Raw genomic sequence first — 20,885 nt, forward strand, 5'->3', positions numbered from 1 at the left:
AGAGAAGAAGTCGAGAGCGGAAGTAAAAGAAAGCAGGCCGCCTGCGTGATAAACACCGTCGTACTGGAGTTCTAATGATCCAGAGGTGCACAGCCAACGCCACGCCAACCTGCAGAGCCTTTGCGCCGGACAGGAAAGGCGCGGCGACGTTCCTTTTCTGGCTCGCGGAACACCGCGGCGACCATAAACCTTCCTGTAACGCCCATTTGGGCTCAGTTTAGATCAGTAAATTCATCGGAACACCACTCCAGCCTGCTGCGTCCGTTTGATGAATACGCTGCATGGGCTTGGGGAGAAGGCGTCACATCTGTGCCTGAAAAACAGGCCCCAAAAAACTGCAGTAAATCTGGCCCCTCTGCCGTTTATTTATTTAATTATGTATTTATGTATTCATTTATTGACCTAAAAGTAGTCACATTTAAATATATTGGGTCTAGAAATACTAGCACCAGCCTATAAAATATGCATCATGTTTTATATTTGATCATCATACAGGAAAGTGATGACAGTGAGAGTACGACATGCAACAAAGGTTGCCAGCTGGGCCTGAACTGGGGACATTGCAATTAAAATGCTAGTCCACCATCATGTGAGTTTTTGTAAACGCTCTCTACGATGCTTAACCCCTCCCCCACCCCCCACCCCCACCCCAGAGGACTTGACTCTAGTGGTCCTGGCAGCAAGTACATGAAACAAACACAGGACTTTCCCCCAGGGGACCGGCAGTTTGTGTCCCGTGTGAAACCATTGTTTTTGTCACCTGCTACTGAAATAATGTTTACATTATATTATTATCCTACGGAGGAGAAGGAATCATTCAAGAGTCGGAACAAACACAGATGCTGGCTCACAAGCGAACTGACATCCTGTAGGCACGTCTCCGTCTCACACACATCAACACACACAACACACACACACACACACACACACACACACGCTCGTGCACACACAATCTTATCTCTCTCTCACTCTCTCTCTCTCTCTCTCTCTGACTCTCACTCTCTCACTCACACTTTCACACCTCATCTCCCGCTGCAGCTGTGGTGCTCAGACGAGTGTGTGTGATTGATTTCTGTGTCTTGCGTCGCGGCTGCGAACACCGGCGCCCGTTTATTTTTCCATTCAGCTTAGCGAAGTGTCTCCAGCTATCTGCTCGTATGAGCCACCGGCATATGGAGCTGCTACAGCAGGCTACTAATGCATCACACATACACACACACACATACACAAACAGACGTTTTACTATCTTTGTCGGGACCCGTCATTGACATAATGCATTCCCTAGCCCCTTACCCTAACCTTAACCATCACAACTGAATACCTAACCCTTAACCCTTACCCTCACCCTAACCATAACCTAATTCTCTCCCTAATCCTAAAACCAAGTCTTAACCCTCAAACAGCCCTTTAAACTTGAGGGGTCCAGCATTTTGGCCCCACAAAGCTGTCCGGACCCCACAAGTATAGTGTATTCCCGGTTTTTGGACCCCACGAATGTAGTTAAACGAGAACTCACACACACACACAAATATACACACACACACACACACACACACACACACATTCTCTGAGCAACAGAGGGAATGGCATGAGAAAGAAAGAAGGATAAAGGAAAAAGGGGATGGAGAAGAAAAGTGTGGACAATTAAAGAAGTGAATTCTTTTAAGCACTAGAGGTCAAGAAAAGAAATCTTTCTTCGAAATCTTTTTTTTTTTTAAAAGAGTGTGAAACGAATGATGGCCCAGAAGGTGACGGAGAAAAAAAAGGAGTGTGAGCAAGATGTCGTTTTGCACTGCACCGAAAGCTCCCGTCTTTTATGAGGCGCGGTCAAAAACGGCAGATCGGCAGCTAGGGAGGAAAAATATGGCCTCTTTATCTGGCTGTGAGAAAGAAGTTAACAGCAGAGAGACAAAGAGAGAAAGCGAGATGAAAAAAAGAGGAAAACAGGCGCAGTGCCCATAGCAGCAGCTGCTTTGAAACAAGCGGCACATTAGAGCAAAATACCCCGAGACACAAAAAGCCCTCGTAACTTCTCACTTCACTTCCACAGTCTCACAAGGCTTGTAAAGAACACATTTACAGTTTTAAGGCATTTCATACTTAAACTGATACTAAAAGTACGGTTGTTGTTTTTTTACAGGTAGATACATTTAGAGGACAAAGAAGTCCGACTGTATTACTTTACCTGCATGAGTGATTCACTGCCAGCTGAGAACATGGAAGTTTTTATGTCTGTGCTGAATCTGAGAGGGTCCATTAACTTCGACTTGAGTGGGATTTTTAGCACTTTGTTTGGTAGTCAAAAAATAAGAAATGCATAGAGAATCTTAAAGTCGTCCCCTAGAGAGTCTTTTTCTTTCTCTTCTTTTGAACCGGTGAAGACTTACTCAAGATACCGTATCATGAAACTTGCTACTTCTCATTTGTCACAGCACATAAGCATACTATTATATGGCCACAATCTTTTGTCTAGTTTTGGTCTAAGTCTAAGCAAGGGGCTAATTCAAACGACAGTTTGACATGAGAACTGACATGAGATTTGCGGCTTGGAGTCGAGGCGCAAAAATAAGGACTCCCGACTTTACTTGGACTGATTTGAGACCTGGCTTACTTGAAAATCGACCGCCTAAAAAACTTGACTTGAGACTTAAAGGTCCCATGGCATAAAAATGTCACTTCATGAGGTTTTTTAACATTAATATGCGTTCCCCCAGCCTGCCTATGGTCCCCCAGTGGCTAGAAATGGTGATAGGTGTAAACCGAGCCCTGGGTATCCTGCTCTGCCTTTGAGAAAATGAAAGCTCAGATGGGCCAATCAGGAATCTTCTCCTTATGAGGTCATAAGGAGCAAGGTTACCTCCCCTTTCTCTGCTTTGCCCGCCCATGAGAGAGAGAGAGAGAGAGATGTCACGGCTTGCAAACAAGCAACAATTTTTACAAAATAAAACTATGAAAAGCAGTTTTGGGTCGTCTTTCCACTTTTCCAACCATCACAACTCTAGTTGTGGTTGAAATAAACACATAGTTTACCGATCTACATGTGAAAATACGTTGGCTCTATACACGCTAGAAGTTTTGTTTATTTAAATGGAGTCTGGTGGGTTTAAGCATTACTTAATTCATCATTTTTTTATCTGTAATCTTAGAAACAATGTTCATACAAAAGTGCAATCCCAGAGACGACAGTAATGACCTCTTTCCTCCACAGACATTTTTGGTAAAGACAGAACTTTCTGGACCCCCACTTTTATGGTGTCAGTTTTCTGGCAGCTTCCAGACAAATTGTGCCATCAGTGGATTACAGATCTTTAAATTTGCCTCTCTTTTCTCGAGAAGCTGTCTGCCTGAAGAGGATGAACCTGATTTTGGACACTGGTTGGAAAAAAAATATGCAGTTTATAAGACGTCATATCAAGCTTTGAGAATTTGATGAGGTATACAAATTTCTGGCATTTCACAGGCAAAAGTTTCGATTGATCAAAACAATCCTAGCGGGACTTTAAGTCTTTCGGTTTCTTTTTCTCATTTGATAATTTGTTCTTTTGTTCACTTCACTCTATTTTTCTTTTTCCTTGTCTGGCCAGAGCGACAGAAGGCAGGGGAAGATGGAGGCACGAGCTCCTCAGTCATTTTATTTCTCCGACTTGATGCTTTTATTGACTCAGCATGAGCAGCATCCCTCCTCTCAGAGCAGCCACTAAATCATATACCCTCCGTGCTTCATCCTTGTCACACACACTGTGTAGTCTGCATCTGTGTGTGGCTGTGATTGATCTTTATTTTTTTTATGGCTGCTTTTGTCTTTTGTGTGTGTGGTGTGATCTGCAGTTTGCCATTAGACAAGGACCCGAAATGGCGAGCGTGGTTCTAAAACGTGATGTATCGCTTTTTGAAGGGAGATGAAATTTATGACCCTCGCGGAGGCACATTCAGCCGCGGAAATCACCGAAAATCACATCACACGGTTGCCCGTTGAACGCATTAGTGAAATGATCCAGAGAGGATCATTACTGTACAACCGCCAGTTTGTGTAGAAAACTAACAGGATTAAAGTGGCTGTGTGTAACTTTGTGTGTGTAACGGCCGCTTTTAGACAAAGGCGGTAGTACTTTTACCACACCTGCTGTTGTCAATTCCAGCTTTGTCGAGTCCAAGACAAGTCCAAGACCAGGACTAGTCGAGACCGAGTCCACAAAGGTTCAAGTCCAAGTCAAGACCGAGTCAATACCGAGACAGGAAAAAAATAAAGATTCCTCTTCAAGACCACTATGTATATCTTCTATTTTAAGATGATCATTTTCCTTTAGCCTACCTACCATTTCAGCACCTCGTTATCTCATTTTGGGCCACAGCTCTTCGTCTGTGGCCTGGTGACGTTCGCAGGATCCGTGGAGAAGCAGCGGGTTTAGAGTGAGGTGTGTTTGATTCGCATGTCGCTGTGTGCAGGTTTCCTGGACTGGGTCCCGAAAAAGATGCAGCGCGTGGGGTGCATGGAGCTGCTCAACACAGTCCAGAGGAGAGTCCAGCCCAAATTACATGTGTTCGGACACATTCATGAAGGTACGCGCATGCGCTTGTAAAACACACACACACACACACACACACACACACACACACACACACACACACACACACACACACACACACACACACACACACACACACACACACACACACACACACACACACACACACACACACACAATACTGCGGTTACTACCCAGGCACGTATGGTACATATAAAACATCGACATTGTAAATTAACATGACAGTTTTTACATCAAATGAAAATTCGAGTTCAAGCAGAGGTTGAGTAGTGTACTCACATTGACTTTAAAAATCTATATTTTCTCCTGTTGTTACGTACTGTATAATAAAGCATTTTTTTTTTACAATTATGGAAACTTCACCTGCAAAAAGTCTGACCATGTTTAATGGAAAAAGGGGGAAAAAATGAAATTGATATGCAAGAAAAAAACAACCATGCGTTTTAAATTCACATATATTCATGATTTTATCTCAAGCTTTTGAAAACAAAATATGTGCACACACACACACACACACACACACACACACACACACACACACACACAAGAGTTATCTAACAAAGTTAGTATCTTCATACATATCCATATGTGGATTTACACAGTGAAGTCAACAACAACAATAAAAACCTGCTATTTTTGAGTATAATTTAGAGAACAGCTAAATGATTTTTTTTCTCCTGAAAATGCAGACGAGTTTTTCAGCCCTGAGTAGTGTCTGCAGTCAACCTCACAATCTACGACAACCTCCCCCGAGAAGGCGGAACAGCTTGTATGTTACCTGAAAACAAGCCTGTCCTGTGGAGCCCCCACTACTGCTTGTAAAGCTTAAATGAGCATTTTAACATTTTGATCTCCCTGGATGTTGTCAGTTGGTCAATAAGAAGACACTAAAGAGTGTTTGGTGGTCTTTTAGTACATCAATCAGACGGGAGTGGGAGAAAGAATCCCAGTAGAAATCACACCCTTGACTCATGTGTGTGTATTCATTTACATCCCCACATACTTATTTGCAATGTGATGTTTTTCAGTCAGGGATGTGCTCTAAATATAATCTGATCCCCCCCTCCTTTTTGTATTTACAGAATTACACATTTTGAGGTTGACATAAATCCTAATGACCTAAATTCATATGGTTGCGACATCATGTTTAGCATCAAACTAAAGGGGCCTCTAGCTTTACCGTATTCTGAAGGCGGCAGTTTGTTTGCACACATTTCCACCATCACTCTGTCTACATTTTTCTCACATATCTAAACATATACCTTATTATGTAAATCCGACAGTCACATGTAGATGTAGCGCAAATAGAGGAAAAGTCATGTATCTAGATCAGGGGTCTTAACTTAAAGCTTTAGTGCGTAACTTTTTGATATTAATGAACGTCCGTTAACATTCCAGCCGTTGCCAAATGAGTTGCTCCAAAGCTAATTAAGACTATCAGCTCCACACAACTCTCTGGATCTCTCAGTAGGACTATGTTCAGGAGATTGTGGCGTCCGGTGACTTTCCCGCGCAGAAACGCGAAAAGGGTGAAGATAATGACCTCTTCTGAAGAGTCCATCATGTTTTTTTTAATCCTCCGTGTCCTCCTTGGCTACTGGTAACTGTGTGGAGGAGGGGTGGGGGCGCGTGCGCAATCACGGAAGGATTGTATCATGTGGACGCGCTGACAGTTTTGTTGTCATTACTTAGAATTCCTCATGGGGGGGAGACAGAAACTACGCACTATGGCTTTAAAGAGAGACGGAGCAGGGACCCCCTACTATATATATTGTATAAAATTGAGTTGCATATTAAACTGGGCCTACAATACAGAGAAGGGCGGCCTAACGCCTTCATACGTACCTTTTTAGTGCATAAAATACTAAGCTATTAAAATAATAATTGTAATTCATGTGGCACAGTGAATTCTCAGTTATTAACTGTATCTGTGGATGGCTACCTTACCTATAGGCCAGTAAGACTATCATCACAGTTTTCTCACAAATAGGCAGGGCACGCCCTGCTATGCCCTGCAGTGCCTGCTACTGGCATTTCTTAAAACCAATCACAATTGCCATGGGCGGTGCTAAGCTCCGCACAGAGCCACTGCAAGATAGTCGTGCGAGAGAAATCTCAGATTGGACAGATAGTCTAGCTAGCTGTCTGGATTTACCCTGCAGAGATCTGAGGAGCAGTTAACCATAGTCCTCACAAATCCACCGGAGGTTAGAATTCCGACACAAAGAAAGCGGAAGGAAACGGAAAATACATGCATCCGGCAGATTTCCGTGCAGCACCGGAGCAAGGACACTAAAAAGGGAGTTTTTCCTCACCACTGTCGCACTAAATGCTTGCTCTTGGGGGAACTGTTAGGTCTTTGTAAATTATAGAGTGTGGTCTAGACCTACTCTATCTGTAAAGTGTCTTGATGAAATTATAACATTTATAATTTGGTGCCCCCCCCCCTGAAGTAACTCTGAGGACCCCCTGTTGAAGATCTCTGATCTAGATCATAGTATTATCTATGCCTTAAGCTCAATATTTGTAAGTTCATTAAATTGACTGAAAATTCAATTCTAGCCACGTAAGCTTAGATAATATGGATGTAATGTAGGCTACAAGAGTTTTCTCGAAGAGCAACGATGAATGATGAAAATGATTAAAGGGTACATTCGAGAATAGCCGAGCCGCATTTCATCCCAGGCCAGCCAGGGGCAGAGAGGCCGTCTCCCTGGACTGAGGATTGCTTCCTCGGTCAGGGCTTCAGGTCAGCACTGAGCCCCGGGAGCAGTGCCCCCCCACCCCCCACATCAGAGAGAACCAGATTAGAAACTCAGATTTTGTAACAGGAGAAAAAGGCCGCTCTCTTTATAAATGTGAGGACTCAGAGATATTCAGAATGATAGACGTTATCCTCAGTGTGTTTTTTGTATTCATGCATTCTAAATCTGAAAGGCCCAACACAGACATCTGTTCGTATCCAAGAGATGGTTGAAAGTGACACCTACACTTAAAAAAAATCACTGATAGCGCAAAGCTAAATTGCAGTACTTTCGGAGAAATGGTATTTAACTTGTGTTTGACAAAATGGTAACACTTTTACATCTGCCATTTGGAAGGAACGTTGATCCAAAGTGCCTTTGAAGCAGCGATTTTTTTTTTAACTGTAGCGGTGTTAGTGTCACACTGATGCTTACATTTTCTCAAACTGAATTCTCAGCATTTTCGAACGCGCTGCGATACCTGGCGCTTAAAACGTCCAATAGATGATGTTTGGGTATGTATTGTGATCCCCATCAGATGCATCTCAGTTGCTATTCGTCCTGGGCTCCACTGTGATTGACAGTACTCCCTCTGATTAGTTTGTATCATTTAACCATATATTAGTGGATTATTACTGCATATTTGTGTGCCTTTTGGGGAGTCAACATTTTAGTAGCATGCGGTTAATGGGCTGCAGTGAAGTTTTGCACTATTATGATAAAAGAAAAACTGCACATGCTGAAAAATGCGTGTGTTTAAACTGTATATTAAGGCATTCCTATTAACAGGCATAATGTACTGGATGGGAGGAGAGAATGGAAATGTATACAAATAGATGCTTTATGACTGACTACTGCAGCTCAGACATGTAACATCTGAGATAGGCATGGTGTCAAACACTGAGGACGAGAGACTATGGTCAAAACAGAGAAAAAGAGAGAAATACAATGACTGATAAGACAACTGGTCTATTTTCAGTAATAGTTGAGAAAATGAAAACATTTAGCAGTAAATTAAAAACATGCATGTATTACAATAAGTCCTCCAACCCATATGCCCACATAGGTCGTCTAACACAGGGGTTCTAAACTGGTCTCCCCCTGTGAGCCACATTTCCCCATGGTCATAAAGTCGCCACCCACTTTTATAGAATTCAAAACAAGCATATCTATTTTTTCAGAAATAGGCTTCGAAAACACACGCACATCATTTAAAAAAAAACCATTAATACACATATTTACGAAGTGTATTTCAGAGCACATTAATAAGAAACTGAGGAGGATCATGCCAACTGCATTGGACAAAAGTGACCATGAAAATAAATAAAATATCAAAACTGCAAAAAACAACAACAAATAAGCCTGAACATCAACAACAAACTTAAAGTACACGTTAATCAAATGATGACTACGGCGCTAGACTGCTGCACGGCTCTGACTCGTGTCCGTCAAAATGAATCAGATGCGCATTAAATATTATTTATTTAATTTTGACCAGCTGTCTGCGAGCCACCCAGAACAGTTCCTACCAGTTGAGAACCACTGGTCTAATACACACATTAGTCGAGGGAGTAATACATGACTAGCACCCTCTAGTATGACCCACAGGAGCCAGTTTAAGACCGACGCAGTTGTCAACTTCCCGTCCAGCGCCCGCGTCGTTTAAAAAGCAAATGCACCTGCGGGCGGTGTGTTCAGGTGCTTTCTGTGAGTATTGCTATCTTGAGGCAGTGGGAAGCGATCGCGCCATTGACCAACAAAAACCTGTTCTAAAGTCAATAACGCAGCATTTCATTGTTATTTTGACAGCCCATTAGTAAGCACAGCAGCAAACATGCAAACAAAAGATTACAAACAAAAATATTACAATGTGAAATAGTATTATGATATGATCTGCTTGCTCATGGGAGATGATCTCTGATTGGTTGATTGCATGTTACACCCAAAACACACCTCTGATTAATGGAGACACTAAGTACAACCCTTTAGAACCATGCGCCCGGCGCACAGACCCTTTTTTTTTGCCGTCAAACTAACAAAAGTGGATTCATAGACGCCCTAAACGCACCTGCGCCAGGCGCTTCACGCCGTGCACTTAGATAGTAGGGCCCTTTGTGCGTTCCTGTCAACTCTTAAATGTATTTAACCTGAGCACACCTGTAAGACAGAAACATAGATGCTCCCGTTTTAAGGTTCGGAAACGTGACTGTCTATGTTTATGCTGATGGCGTGCAGGAGCTCACCTTTTCCACTGCTCCCCAGGTTACGGCATGATGACCGACGGCACCACGACGTTCGTCAACGCCTCGGCCTGCACGGTCAACTTCCTGCCCATGAACGCGCCCATCGTCTTCGACCTTCCAAACCCCCGGGCCACATGACTAAAGCCAGGTCGCCCAAAAACGCCGGCCGCCGATCAGGAGAGCTAGGTGAGGTCGGGGGATGAGAGCGGAGCAGGTTTTCTGTAAATACCAGGCAGTCGTGTGTGTTTAACGCCACACACACACACACACACACACACACACACACACACACACACACACACACACACACACACACACACACACACACACACACACACACACACAGTATGGCACATGCCTGGAGATAGAGCGGACTCAGTGAGGAACGCTCCCTCATGCTATATTAATGTTATTTTTTATCTGCCACCATTTCTTCATCTCAACGCTGCGTCTAAAAGCAGACACACGGACGAGGCGGAGAGACGCTTTTACATGCGGACAAACGGACATTTCTCTGTCCTCTTTTACTGCACTGACAATCTGATGGGACTCTCAGAGAGACAGGAGGCACCCAGACGTCCCGGTTGGCCCTTTTTTTCCACTTCATTTATATGAACTGTAAATCACAAAGTGAAACGACCCAACGCCTCGTCTCCGGGACGGTTGTGGATAAGCCTCGACCTCGACAGCAACGGAACGTTTGCCCAGGGGGATTGGAACGGAACTTTTCCCCCCACTTTTTAAACATTACTTTTCCTCATTTCGTCCCGCCTCTTTCTGCCACCCTTATCTTCCTCCTGTTTCTCTCCCCTCCTCTGGCCCGGAGCACGGTGTGGTGTGTGTGTGTTTTTGCCAGTGTGTGTGTGTGTGTGATCAAATTGAGTGTGTGAGGGCAGCAAGAGGTCTCTGCCAGGGGCTGTGTGAGAGTCAGGGTGTCAAACATGACACCGCTCCCCTGGGCCCCATTACAGCCCCCATAAGCCTCTTAACCACATGCAGCACTTTCCCTTTTTTTTTTTTTTCTCTCCTCTCCACTCCTCCTTCCACGTAGCTCCCCTATCACCTTTTCTCCTCTTTTTTTTCTCTCCCTCTCAATCCTCCATGCTGGTACTAACTGAGAAGGCGGGCCTTTTGGACTGCAGGTAACATACGACGTAAAGGTGCTACATGCTAACGCTGCTTCTGTACAGTCACGCTAACCTCCCAATTTCCAAGCCGCGGTGGTCATTTCAAGCACCCTCCCTCGAGTTGGGAGAGATGGAACTTTTTATCCTTTTTTTTTTTTTTTTTTTTTAAAGAGGAGTAAATCTGTAACTACATGTAGTGTAACTGGTCTTTGTAAATGTACTCTGTCAATGTAAAGAAAATAAGAACTTGAAGATTTCCACGTTGTTGCTATGCTTTAAAAAAAAAAAAGTTCATATTTGTGCTTATTACATTACCTTTGGTCTATTTCTTAGTAATGTAAATGCTTATTATGGTATTTTCTCTCTCTGTGAAGCTGCTCGGGCCCCATTATGGTGATTATTAACTATTTCACGTCTCTTTAGCGGTCGTCTGTGTTTTAAAAAGAAAAAGCTTCATTTTTTTTCCTCCCTTTGCTCTATTTTCTGAATTTGGCTGTTCTCAGTAAGAGTCTGAATGTGCTTAGCATAACAAGACCACGTCACACTTTGATCCTCCTGCTCTCCGACATTAGGTTTGAACGTTCCCTGGGGCTGCAGTTTACTCCCGCTTCCTCAGCACATCAGCATTCATTGTGCCAGCTGATGTCTTAATGTTTCTGTGTGTGTGTGTGTGTGTGTGTGTGAATAATGGTGGGAGGTGCGTGCACTTGTAAGAGCACGAACAACAGTATGAGTGTCAGTATGTGTTATGCTAATGTTATGTGGAGCAGTTTGAGTTTTAGACAACGAAATTGCAGACATGTTGGCTGATCGTGGCTTCTTCAAGAGGCTAGGTTTAGGTTTAGAATTAGGATTAGGTTTAAGGTACGGTGCACAGGGTGAAGCGAGTATGGCCACTGCAGCTTTAAGAACAAGGGCGAGTAGTGAAATCACATTTATCAATTTGACAACACATACATCCAGAGCTTAAATTGGAAGTCCTAGAACTAGGGCTGGGTATCGCTCAAAAATGTTCGAGACCGGTAGCGATACCAATACCGGTTCCTAAACGATGAAATACAACATTACACATTACGGCACAAATCTTTTTATTTATTTTTCAGCTCCTACTACTTGAGCCCTGTGCGTAACGTAGAGTTTTCCCTGCCTGCCTCTACGACGTGTAACGTTAGACAGCCAATCACCAGCATTATTAGATATTGGTAGAAGCATGCTGCATGCTTATTGGCTCACTGACTCTGATGAGATTTACTCCTTAGGTATTACAATTGGGCATTGAATAACGAGGCACTTTTCGATACTCAATGCTTTAGAGTGCCTTTAAAGTTTTGAAATGGGTACCTAATACCCTTTTCTAAATGTGGCATATGTGAAATTGGTGAATATGACAACGCATTCTCATGAAAGAAAATTAATGCATACCAAATCGTACGATATCCTACGAAATTAGGCGGCAACCGGTTGGTCATGTGACGATCGGTCACATGACAGTTACGTTTAGCGGTCTTTACAGTTCAATTTAGCCGACAAAAGGTTACTGGGAGCCGTCTACAGAGCACCGTGAGCTATCAGTTGTTTTAGCGGCCGTTGCTAGTTGAGTTTAGCCGACAAAAAGTGACTTTGCACCGCGAGGTGACGGTCCTTTCAGGTGCCGTGGCAGTTTGTAAGACAAAAAGTAAGCATCATGCAGCGACAACACGTAAAGCTATAGTGCGTAGTTTCTGTCGCCCCCATGAGGAATTCTAAGTAATGACAACAAAACTGTCGGCGCGTCCACATGACACAAGCCTTCCGTGACCATGCAGCTGCTAGCAGCCAAGGAGGACACGGAGGATTAAAAAAACATGATGAACTCTTCAGAAGAGGTCATTATCTTCACTCAAGTTTCTGCGCGGGAAAGTCACCGGACGCCACAATCTTCTGAACATAGTCCTACTGAGAAATCCAGAGAGTTGTGTGGAGCTGATAGTCTTAATTAGCTTTGGAGCAACTCATTTGGCAATGGCTTGTTACACACTAAAGCTTTAAGTTTAGGCACCAAAACTAGTTAAGATTAGAAAAAAGATGGTGGTTTCGTAGTTATATGTACGAATCGTGAGAGAATAACAGCCTAAATATGAATGTGCTGGCAATATTGTTGGTGCAGGTTATACAAGTTAGTTATTAGTTATTAAACAGCTGGTGGAACCATCAATGGCGTCCAAAGACGATCGTAGGTTTATTGATCACAAATCTTTGAATGTGTGAGCAGGTAATAGGGTTTTAGATTTAGTGGCTAATAATGAACACTGCAGTATGATGCCAACTCAAATTGACAAATTGTCCACAAAAATGTTGCCCAGTCCTTTTAATTTATCAAACAGAATGATGGCAGTCAAACAGCCATGTGGCAAGCACAGTCACTGACTTCCTGAATGGATTTGATTTTCAATTCGATTCAATAACAATTCGATTAGGGATATTTCAGTTGCAAAACCAATTTTGCTCGGATATGAAAGAGATTCTACAAATGTACAAGGCTCCCTCTAACCTGGTGCATTATTCAAATGATTCATGTTTACATAAAGAATTGACCCAGATCCAGTTACGATAACGTACTTTTTATTAAACACGAACACACTACAGCAGTCAACACAATAAAGTGCAGCTTCACTGAGTGACATATCATTCAGATATCTTGAGTTTAGAGTCCAAGGGACCCCCTTTTAAAATGGCCATGCCAGTTCTTCCCTCGCCAAAATGTAGCCTATCTTTGGAGTTTTATTTTAGTTTTATCTTAGGTCTTCTAGTTTGATATGATACAGACAGAGATCGATTCTGGATTTTATAAATCGATATTGAATCATTCAAAAAAATATTGGTTTGAATCAGGAAATAAAACTATAATGTCATGAGTTCAAATAACAATCTTTGCGCTGCATCGCTTACTGTACCTTTAATTGTTCATTAAAAAAACTAAAAAGTTGCGCCATTTTGTTAGTAGCAAGTCCAACTTATTGGTTTTGTAGCGGTTATTTGTTGAACTCTGGCACAATATATCATTACAACCGAGGATTTTAGGCATGAAGTGGGCAGACTTTAGATCAGGGTTAGCAGTGATAGTTTGAATGTATCCAGAGGACAGTGTGCAAGCACAACATAGGGCGTGTGTGTCTGTGTGGGTGGGTGTATTTAATAGGAATAGTAGGAGAGTTTAAAGGTCCTGACACACCAACCCGATTATCGTCCGTCGGACAGTCTGGACAGTCGGTGTGTTGCGTTCTGTCGTCAGTCAGAGCGGCCGTCGGCCTTCATTTTGGCCGACTTGACTGGTGGAGTGCTAGCCCTTGACTAGCGAATCAGTGCACTTATGTTAGCGTGACGAACAGCCTCTTAAAATCTGACGAAAATCTTTCAAACTGACCTTTGTTGATCTGAAATGAAGACAGATTCAGCAACTGCTGAATCTGAATCGCTTTAAAGGTTTTCGGAAACACGTTTCAGTGAACTATCTTCGTAAAATATGAGATTGTATTCTGAACGAGCCGCCATTACGCTCGGTTGTAAAATCCGGTAGCAGCCAGACCCACGTGACGTGTTCGTCCAATCAGCTGCCGGTTTAAATTTTTTAGCCGACAATACAGATCAGCGACGCCTGCTGTTATGATGACGTATTACGTCTCGTCCCACGCGCAGAACATACGCTCAAATCGGCGTTGCTTCGGTGTTTTCCGAGGCCCTTTTTGGACCAACTCAGGGGAGACTGATCAGTCCGACTGGCTTTCCTCCTGCCGTCGGGGTCGGTGTGTCAGGGCCTTAAAAGGAGAGGGAGCGCTCAGCCTCATCATTTAAAACACAAAGTTAATTAATTAATGTCTATGAAGGAAAATGTTCCAAGAAAGGAATAAAGGGAACTATTGAAAACCAAAAGATTGGAGGATCTTTCATCTCTCAGTTTCATAAAAAAGCTGTCTGTTTGGTCCGACTCTCCACTTCCAGTCCTCATTTAGACGTCTCACTTTGATGCTCTTCTGCTTCAGTAGCTGTGTTATGTGTTTCCTGTTTTTCCAAGAAAAAAAAAAAAGAGAAAAAAAAGTGCTGTACTATTTCTTGATTTCTTTCTTGAGGCATGCTTAAAAGGAGTTAATGACTTCTGCTACTCAGACAATCTGCATATGAAGAGTTTTGTTCCAAAATGAGATATCTTCTGTTTGGGGAAAGAAAATAAATATAGGGACGCCTACACAGGCTGAATGATTGACAGCTGAGACTTGAAAGCAGATTGCGGTGGTACTTTTTTTAAAAGCATCATTAGTAGCGTGCGTCCTTGGTAACATTTTTACTGACTGGACCCTCTATATTTCAACAAGACTAGATGGTTATGAACTTCAGGTCTTTTCCTTTTCTTTTTTTTTAAATGGATGTATAGCATTTTGGAATGAAAGTGTTCATATGGTATTGTATTTTGCCGTCGTTGTTGGGGGCTTTTTTATTTTTAAACTGTAAAACAAGTAAACGAAGACCCAACAGTGGCAACATGTTACTGGGTTGCTCCTGGAGACAACTCTAAAAATGTAAAGTACCTCTCTTTCTTAAAACCAGAAGGATTTTGCTGGTTCTGAGAGATTATTCACTGATTGAATAAAACCTTATCTGTGACCGGTGGATCATGCTTCCTTACTTCCCTTCCTTATGTCTCTCCCCGCCTTTATTTTCTTGTTCTAGAGAGAGAGAGATAGAGAGAGAGAAAGAAATTAAGGCTGCTGAGGAAACTTTTCCCCGTCTTGGTTCTTCTCTTTTGTTCCACTCAAAAAGGTATCTGTGTCTCGTATCAATTATAGAGCCCGGAGCCAGCGAGTTAATTTCCAGTAGCAACAGCCCTCTCCGTCTCTGTCTCCCATTTTGTTCCGCAGGTCTTCCACACCTCTGCACATTCTAATGAGAACCCCCGTTCAAATAATTACATTAGTAATCCCAGGGGAGACCGGGTAATTTATTCGCAGATGGCTTTGTACTTTGCCATTAATACAACTAGCTTTCATATACTCTTTCTCACTGTGCCTATCCAACAATAATCCTGAGCTCCTTTTATTTTTTTTTCCTCAGTTTCTGATCATCCCTTTTCCATTTCCATCTGCTAGTCCCTCTCTTAGATTCCTCAGATAATGACTCCCAGCTCTCTATGACAGACGTCCCCTCTACCTTCTCTGCCATCCATCACACTTCACACTTCCCGTCTGAACAAAAGATGCGGTCCTTCCCGTCGTCTGCATTGCTAAAAAGGCACTTTATTTGATTGGCTTTGGAACACAAATCAGAGTCAAATAGTCACAGAAGGTGGACAACCCTGGGAACAACTCAAATTATTTATCAATCTCTCCTTGGTTCATCTTTATTTCCTCATGTTTTTCAGTCATCAGATCCCTTGATGGATGGATTTGTCGTGTCAGTGGCAGATCTTGCCGTCAGGGTCAGATAAACCCACCAATGGGCCCGGGGGCAGAAATGAGCTATGGGCTTGGTGGACAACAGGAAGGACAGGGTGCATCTATTTTCAAGCGAGCAGCGGGGCGTTCGGACAGTCGCGCAGGAAGTGAAACGGCGAGAGCATCCAGTCAATTTACCAAAATACACCCCCCAATATCGCATTTCTCCTCTACAACGCCATGGATGACGAGAGATCATCTTGGAGGTTGAAAAACATGATAGACATGAGAGATTTTTTTTATAAAGACAACGTCAGAAAAGTGAAGGCATGGAGGTTAATTACAGGAGTGCTTGGAGTGGAAGGTAGATGCTAGCTCAATAAACACCTGATTGTTCTGTAAAGTACAAAGTAGAGACAATATAATCTGAGAGTCGGGCAGCAAGACTCTGAGACCCTCCTGGTGTGGTGTGGGGCGTGGCGGAGGACGGAACAAAACCGGAAGGCAGAATAGACGCACCCAGTGGAAAATGGGGGTCACTAGGCTCGTTCGAGATGAGCCAGGTCTGCACAGAATCGATCACCGACGATCGCAGCCCAACGCATGCCGGTTAGATTTGTGTCCGACCTGATTCCGACGTCATGCACACGTGGGCAATGATGACCTCACGAGACCAAGGCGGCTGCAGTTCTGAGACGCAGGCAGCGCAGTTGCTTTTCACCGACTGCAAGACCCAGGGCATGCTGGGAAACGCCGGCCTCTCAGCTGATATAACAGCTGATTGGTTCAGAATCGACTCGACGTGATGACGTTTTATATAAACTTTATATTGATTTTGATTTGGAGGGATTTTAACTGCTATTTGTCTGATTTAAAAGCTTATTGTGTACAGAACACATGTTGTGAGGCTGATAGTTACGTTTAGAAGTCAGAGAGACTAAATCTGTTCAGATTATAGATCATCTACAGTGTAAATCAGCAACAGATCGCATGTGAGCATTTTGACAGCTACTCTGTCATAATAAAAACAACTGGAGACTGTGTACCAGCTGATATTTGGGTCTGATAACATTTTATTAAATCGGAATCGGACAACAGTGTTTCTGTCACTTCCTGTTCAGCCTGAAGGCTGCTGGACATGGCTGGAAACTGTCCGACTTGAGAGCGGATTTTTGTCACCGCCCCCGGCTGCTGCTGCCTGCTCTCGTCTACTTTACAGGCGAGGCGCAGTTCATCTCCAACGAGCCTGCTTTCTCAATCAGCTTCTTGTATCAGCGATCCTGTTCCTTCATGTACACCCTGTTTTCTGTGTCTGGTTTGAAGTGGGTGGGATTTTGGTGGAAATAATTATACATTCAATGCCAAAGTTTTTCAAATTCTTGCTCTTCTACGATATCTGAACATGGAAACCACTGCATGGTTTAGGGTTCAAGTTGATTGCAGGTCTGTCTATTGCTATTCCCGACCCCCTTACTTTCCGCCTCACTAGTGAAACACTATTGTTGGAAGTAGAATGTAACTCTGAGGTGCTGAATTTCCAACATGAACATAATTCCAAAGAACACCGAGCTATAATGTTTAGTGTCAATATTTAATGTTACAGAGAAATACATTTTCAGGGCATTTAAAGCTACATTGTGTAAGAATTTCTCCCATCTAGCGGTGAAATTGTATATGACAACCAACTGAATATTACTACTAATATCATAATAATATTAATATTACTACTGTGGCTGAACCCGAAATGATCTCTTAGTATCTCCATCGTTTACACGCAGCTGTTCTAGCCACTCCAATATTAACTTTGGTCTTGTAGCTTTGCCTCTTTTTCGCTTCCTTGGCGACTCCGTTACATGTCCTCGAGAATAGGTGTGATCCTCCATCTTCAACAGGCTTTCAAATCTGCCAGCAGTCGCGAGTAATCTCCCGGCTGGCATTCGTCACGGTGCCACTGAGTGTTAAAGCACGAAAGGCGGAGGTATGTCCCTCTTTGGCTAATGTATTTTAAAGATGGAGGCGCTACATGGCTGCCGCCATTCGAGCGACTCGCTCGTTTGTATTCGCAATGATTCTGAATGTCAGATTCTACTCTTACGAGAATACTTTGATTAGTTGGTGGAAGTAATTACACATGAATGAGCACATAGTTGTGAAAGAACAAAGGGCTTTTTACTAAGAATCAACTCAAAACATTACACAATGGAGCTTTAAGATTATGTAAAATGCGGAGTGATCTGCTCACCATTTCAGGTTATATTTTGCTTTCTACAGTGCATAATTACCATATAACAAATTGCACTTAACCAAAGGACCACAAAGTTATTGCCAAACACTAAACCTGGGGTCCCCTGAGCGTCTGGGGCCTCAGCAGCACTAGGCATCTGAATGGAGGTCAGCGAAGAAAGGCCCACAGGAAGTTGTTGTAGCGGATCCTTCCTGCGGTGTTGGCATCAAAATAAGAGCTGAGGTGGAAGAACTCCTCCTCTGACAGTCTGACGCTGAAGCGGCACAGCACCTGCAGGGCAACAGCGGCAAGAGTTGGAGTTGGAGTGCCTACGTGTGAACATTTGTGTGTGTCCTATGAGTTTTGGGTTGGGGTTTAGGAGACGTCATCCCTGAACAGGCTGCTAATTGTTTCTATCGATTAGCCCAGGGAGCCTTGTCGTCTGTGAAATGTACAGCAGGTAAACGACAGGGACAATAAAACGGGAGTGTCAGCTGCTGCTCTCCTGGGCCAAAATGTCAGAGCCATCTTGTTTCAACCTTCAGCTTAATTGAACAATTAAAATTACTGATTGGCTGTCAAGTGGTGTGTGTGTGTGTGTGTGTGTGTGCACTTGTGAGTGTGTGTGTGTGTCTTGAGCATCATGGATTTCCAGCCACCCTCCATCATTCTTCTACATTTTGATAGAAGAGACACAAGTGAAGCGATCTCTTCAATAATTCATGAAGAACCAGTTTGTCTCTGAGTGTTTTGACATTCTTCAGATGCAGCAGAGCAGGTGGAGCTCTGCGGGGTAACCGACCTCACCTGCCTAAAGTCCTGCACCGAGACACTTCCCGTGCGGCTGCGGTCACACGTCAGGAAGCAGCGTCTGATGGAGGCCCAGGAGGAGTGAACCACATCGTGCATCCTCAGCATGACCTCCACGCAATCTTTGCTCAGGACACCCTGGCTCGCCTGAACCGGACCAGACCGTTGCAGAATCCCATCCATCAGATGGGGTACAAGGCCCAACCAGGAAGTCACGAACAAGCAGAAAGAAAGAAAAAACAAATAAAGGTGAGAGCCCACATTAGCGCCACTATTTCATTTCTTCACAAGCTGAGCCGCAGAACAAAGTGTTGTTTGTTCTATGATCAGATAAAAAAAGGTTTTGTCTGTAAACTCGTGTAGAGACACGCCATAGAATCAGATGAGATGCAATGGGGGGGGGGTCTCGGCAATTTTACACAGATGGTGGTGGGTTCGGTCAAGACAATGCAGGTCTTTGTGATTCCAAAGTTGGTTTGGAAGCTTGCAGCTCATGGGTTGCCAGATAAGGGCCCTCACCCACACGCTCCATTAAAGCTTGGGGGGCTCAGCTCAGTCGCTCAGCGGGAGTCTTTTAAGAGCGTGCCCACCCGTGTGTCATTGTTCAAAGCTTCATATACACCTCCCCATGCCAGAAAAGCACCGCAAACTCACCAAACTTGCCCAGTTTGCTTGTCATAGGAGACGATAGTCGAGAGCCTGAGGGTGGGAGGTCCCCGCTGAGTTTACACAATCTGGCAACCCGGCGTCCGCCCCTCTCCCCCCCCCCAAACACACACACACACACACACACACACACACACACATACTTATAACCCAATTTAAACTTGCAGCCAATAACAGTACAATACATCAGATGTTAAACAGAGGAAAGGAGAGGGACTGCAGAGTTAAAATGAAATGTGCTGCTCAGCATGGGCATGTGTAGCTGAAAGTACATACCCCGTGTCCCATTTCACATTAACTCCAACTGTGATGACTGAATACATGAGGGAAAAGTACATTTCCAAATTGCTAACATGCATACTAAAATCTCGACCCGCTCGTCTGGTACAGTCTGCCATGAAGGTGACGGGGGAGGAGTGGGGAACCTCTCCCTTCAGCCAATCAGTATTCTCCACCCAGACGATACAGAGTGCCCAAATGCAGACTGAACCGTTTTTTTAAAAACTCATATGTGCCAACATTGATCAATATGTTAAATAATAATGCTTTTCGAGGCTGTATGCGTTGTGCAATAGTATCACAGTGTTTTGTTTATGTAGTGTGCAATTTACTGTATGGGTCCTGTGGCTCTCATTGATGTCCATTTTTTATTATTTCTATTTGTTGATCTTTATTGTAAGTGCAGCTAAAGTTGCCAGGTGCGGAGTCCATGAAAAGTTTTCCCCAAGAGGACAATAAAGTATATTATATTGATAAGCATACAGTACAGGCCAAAAGTTTGGACACACCTTCTCATTCAATGCGTTTCCTTTTTATTTTCATGACTATTTACATTGTAGATTCTCACTGAAGGCATCAAAACTATGAATGAACACATATGGAATTATGTACTTAACAAAAAAGTGTGAAATAACTGAAAACATGTCTTATATTTTAGATTCTTCAAAGAAGCCACCCTTTGCTTTTTTATTAATAAGGGAAAAAATGCCACTAATGAACCCTGACAAAGCACACCTGTGAAGGTAAAACCATTTCAGGTGACTACCTCATGAAGCTCACTGAGAGAACACCAAGGGTTTGCAGAGTTATCAAAAAAAGCAAAGGGTGGCTACTTTGAAG

At 43.4% G+C, this 20,885-nt stretch overlaps 2 protein-coding genes across 8 annotated transcripts in view; one reads left to right on the forward strand and one right to left on the reverse strand.

Moving 5' to 3' along the window:
• The window catches only part of mpped1 (metallophosphoesterase domain containing 1), a 101,960-nt gene extending 89,520 nt beyond the window's left edge, over positions 1 to 12,440 (forward strand). The window contains exons 6-7 of one of the 2 annotated variants that reach the window (XM_039792315.1): positions 4,447 to 4,560; positions 9,554 to 9,672. In XM_039792315.1, the coding sequence (XP_039648249.1) occupies positions 4,447 to 4,560; positions 9,554 to 9,672 (233 nt within the window). Of the gene's footprint in view, positions 1 to 4,446; positions 4,561 to 9,553 lie in introns of both variants that reach the window. The other variant, XM_039792316.1, reaches the window with a different exon arrangement.
• Positions 12,441 to 13,245: 805 nt separating this feature from the next.
• The window catches only part of LOC120553669 (EF-hand calcium-binding domain-containing protein 6-like), a 70,487-nt gene continuing 62,847 nt past the window's right edge, over positions 13,246 to 20,885 (reverse strand). For all 6 annotated transcript variants that reach the window (XM_039792323.1, XM_039792320.1, XM_039792322.1 and 3 more), the window contains 3 exons: positions 19,098 to 19,247; positions 18,405 to 18,581; positions 13,246 to 15,361 (listed from right to left, as the gene is read on the reverse strand). In XM_039792323.1, the coding sequence (XP_039648257.1) occupies positions 18,459 to 18,581; positions 19,098 to 19,247 (273 nt within the window). In that variant the 3' untranslated portion in view covers positions 13,246 to 15,361; positions 18,405 to 18,458. The remainder of the gene's footprint in view (positions 15,362 to 18,404; positions 18,582 to 19,097; positions 19,248 to 20,885) is intronic.

Source organism: Perca fluviatilis, chromosome 23 (genome assembly GCF_010015445.1).
Source record: "Perca fluviatilis chromosome 23, GENO_Pfluv_1.0, whole genome shotgun sequence".
In the NCBI taxonomy this organism is placed as follows: domain Eukaryota; kingdom Metazoa; phylum Chordata; class Actinopteri; order Perciformes; family Percidae; genus Perca; species Perca fluviatilis.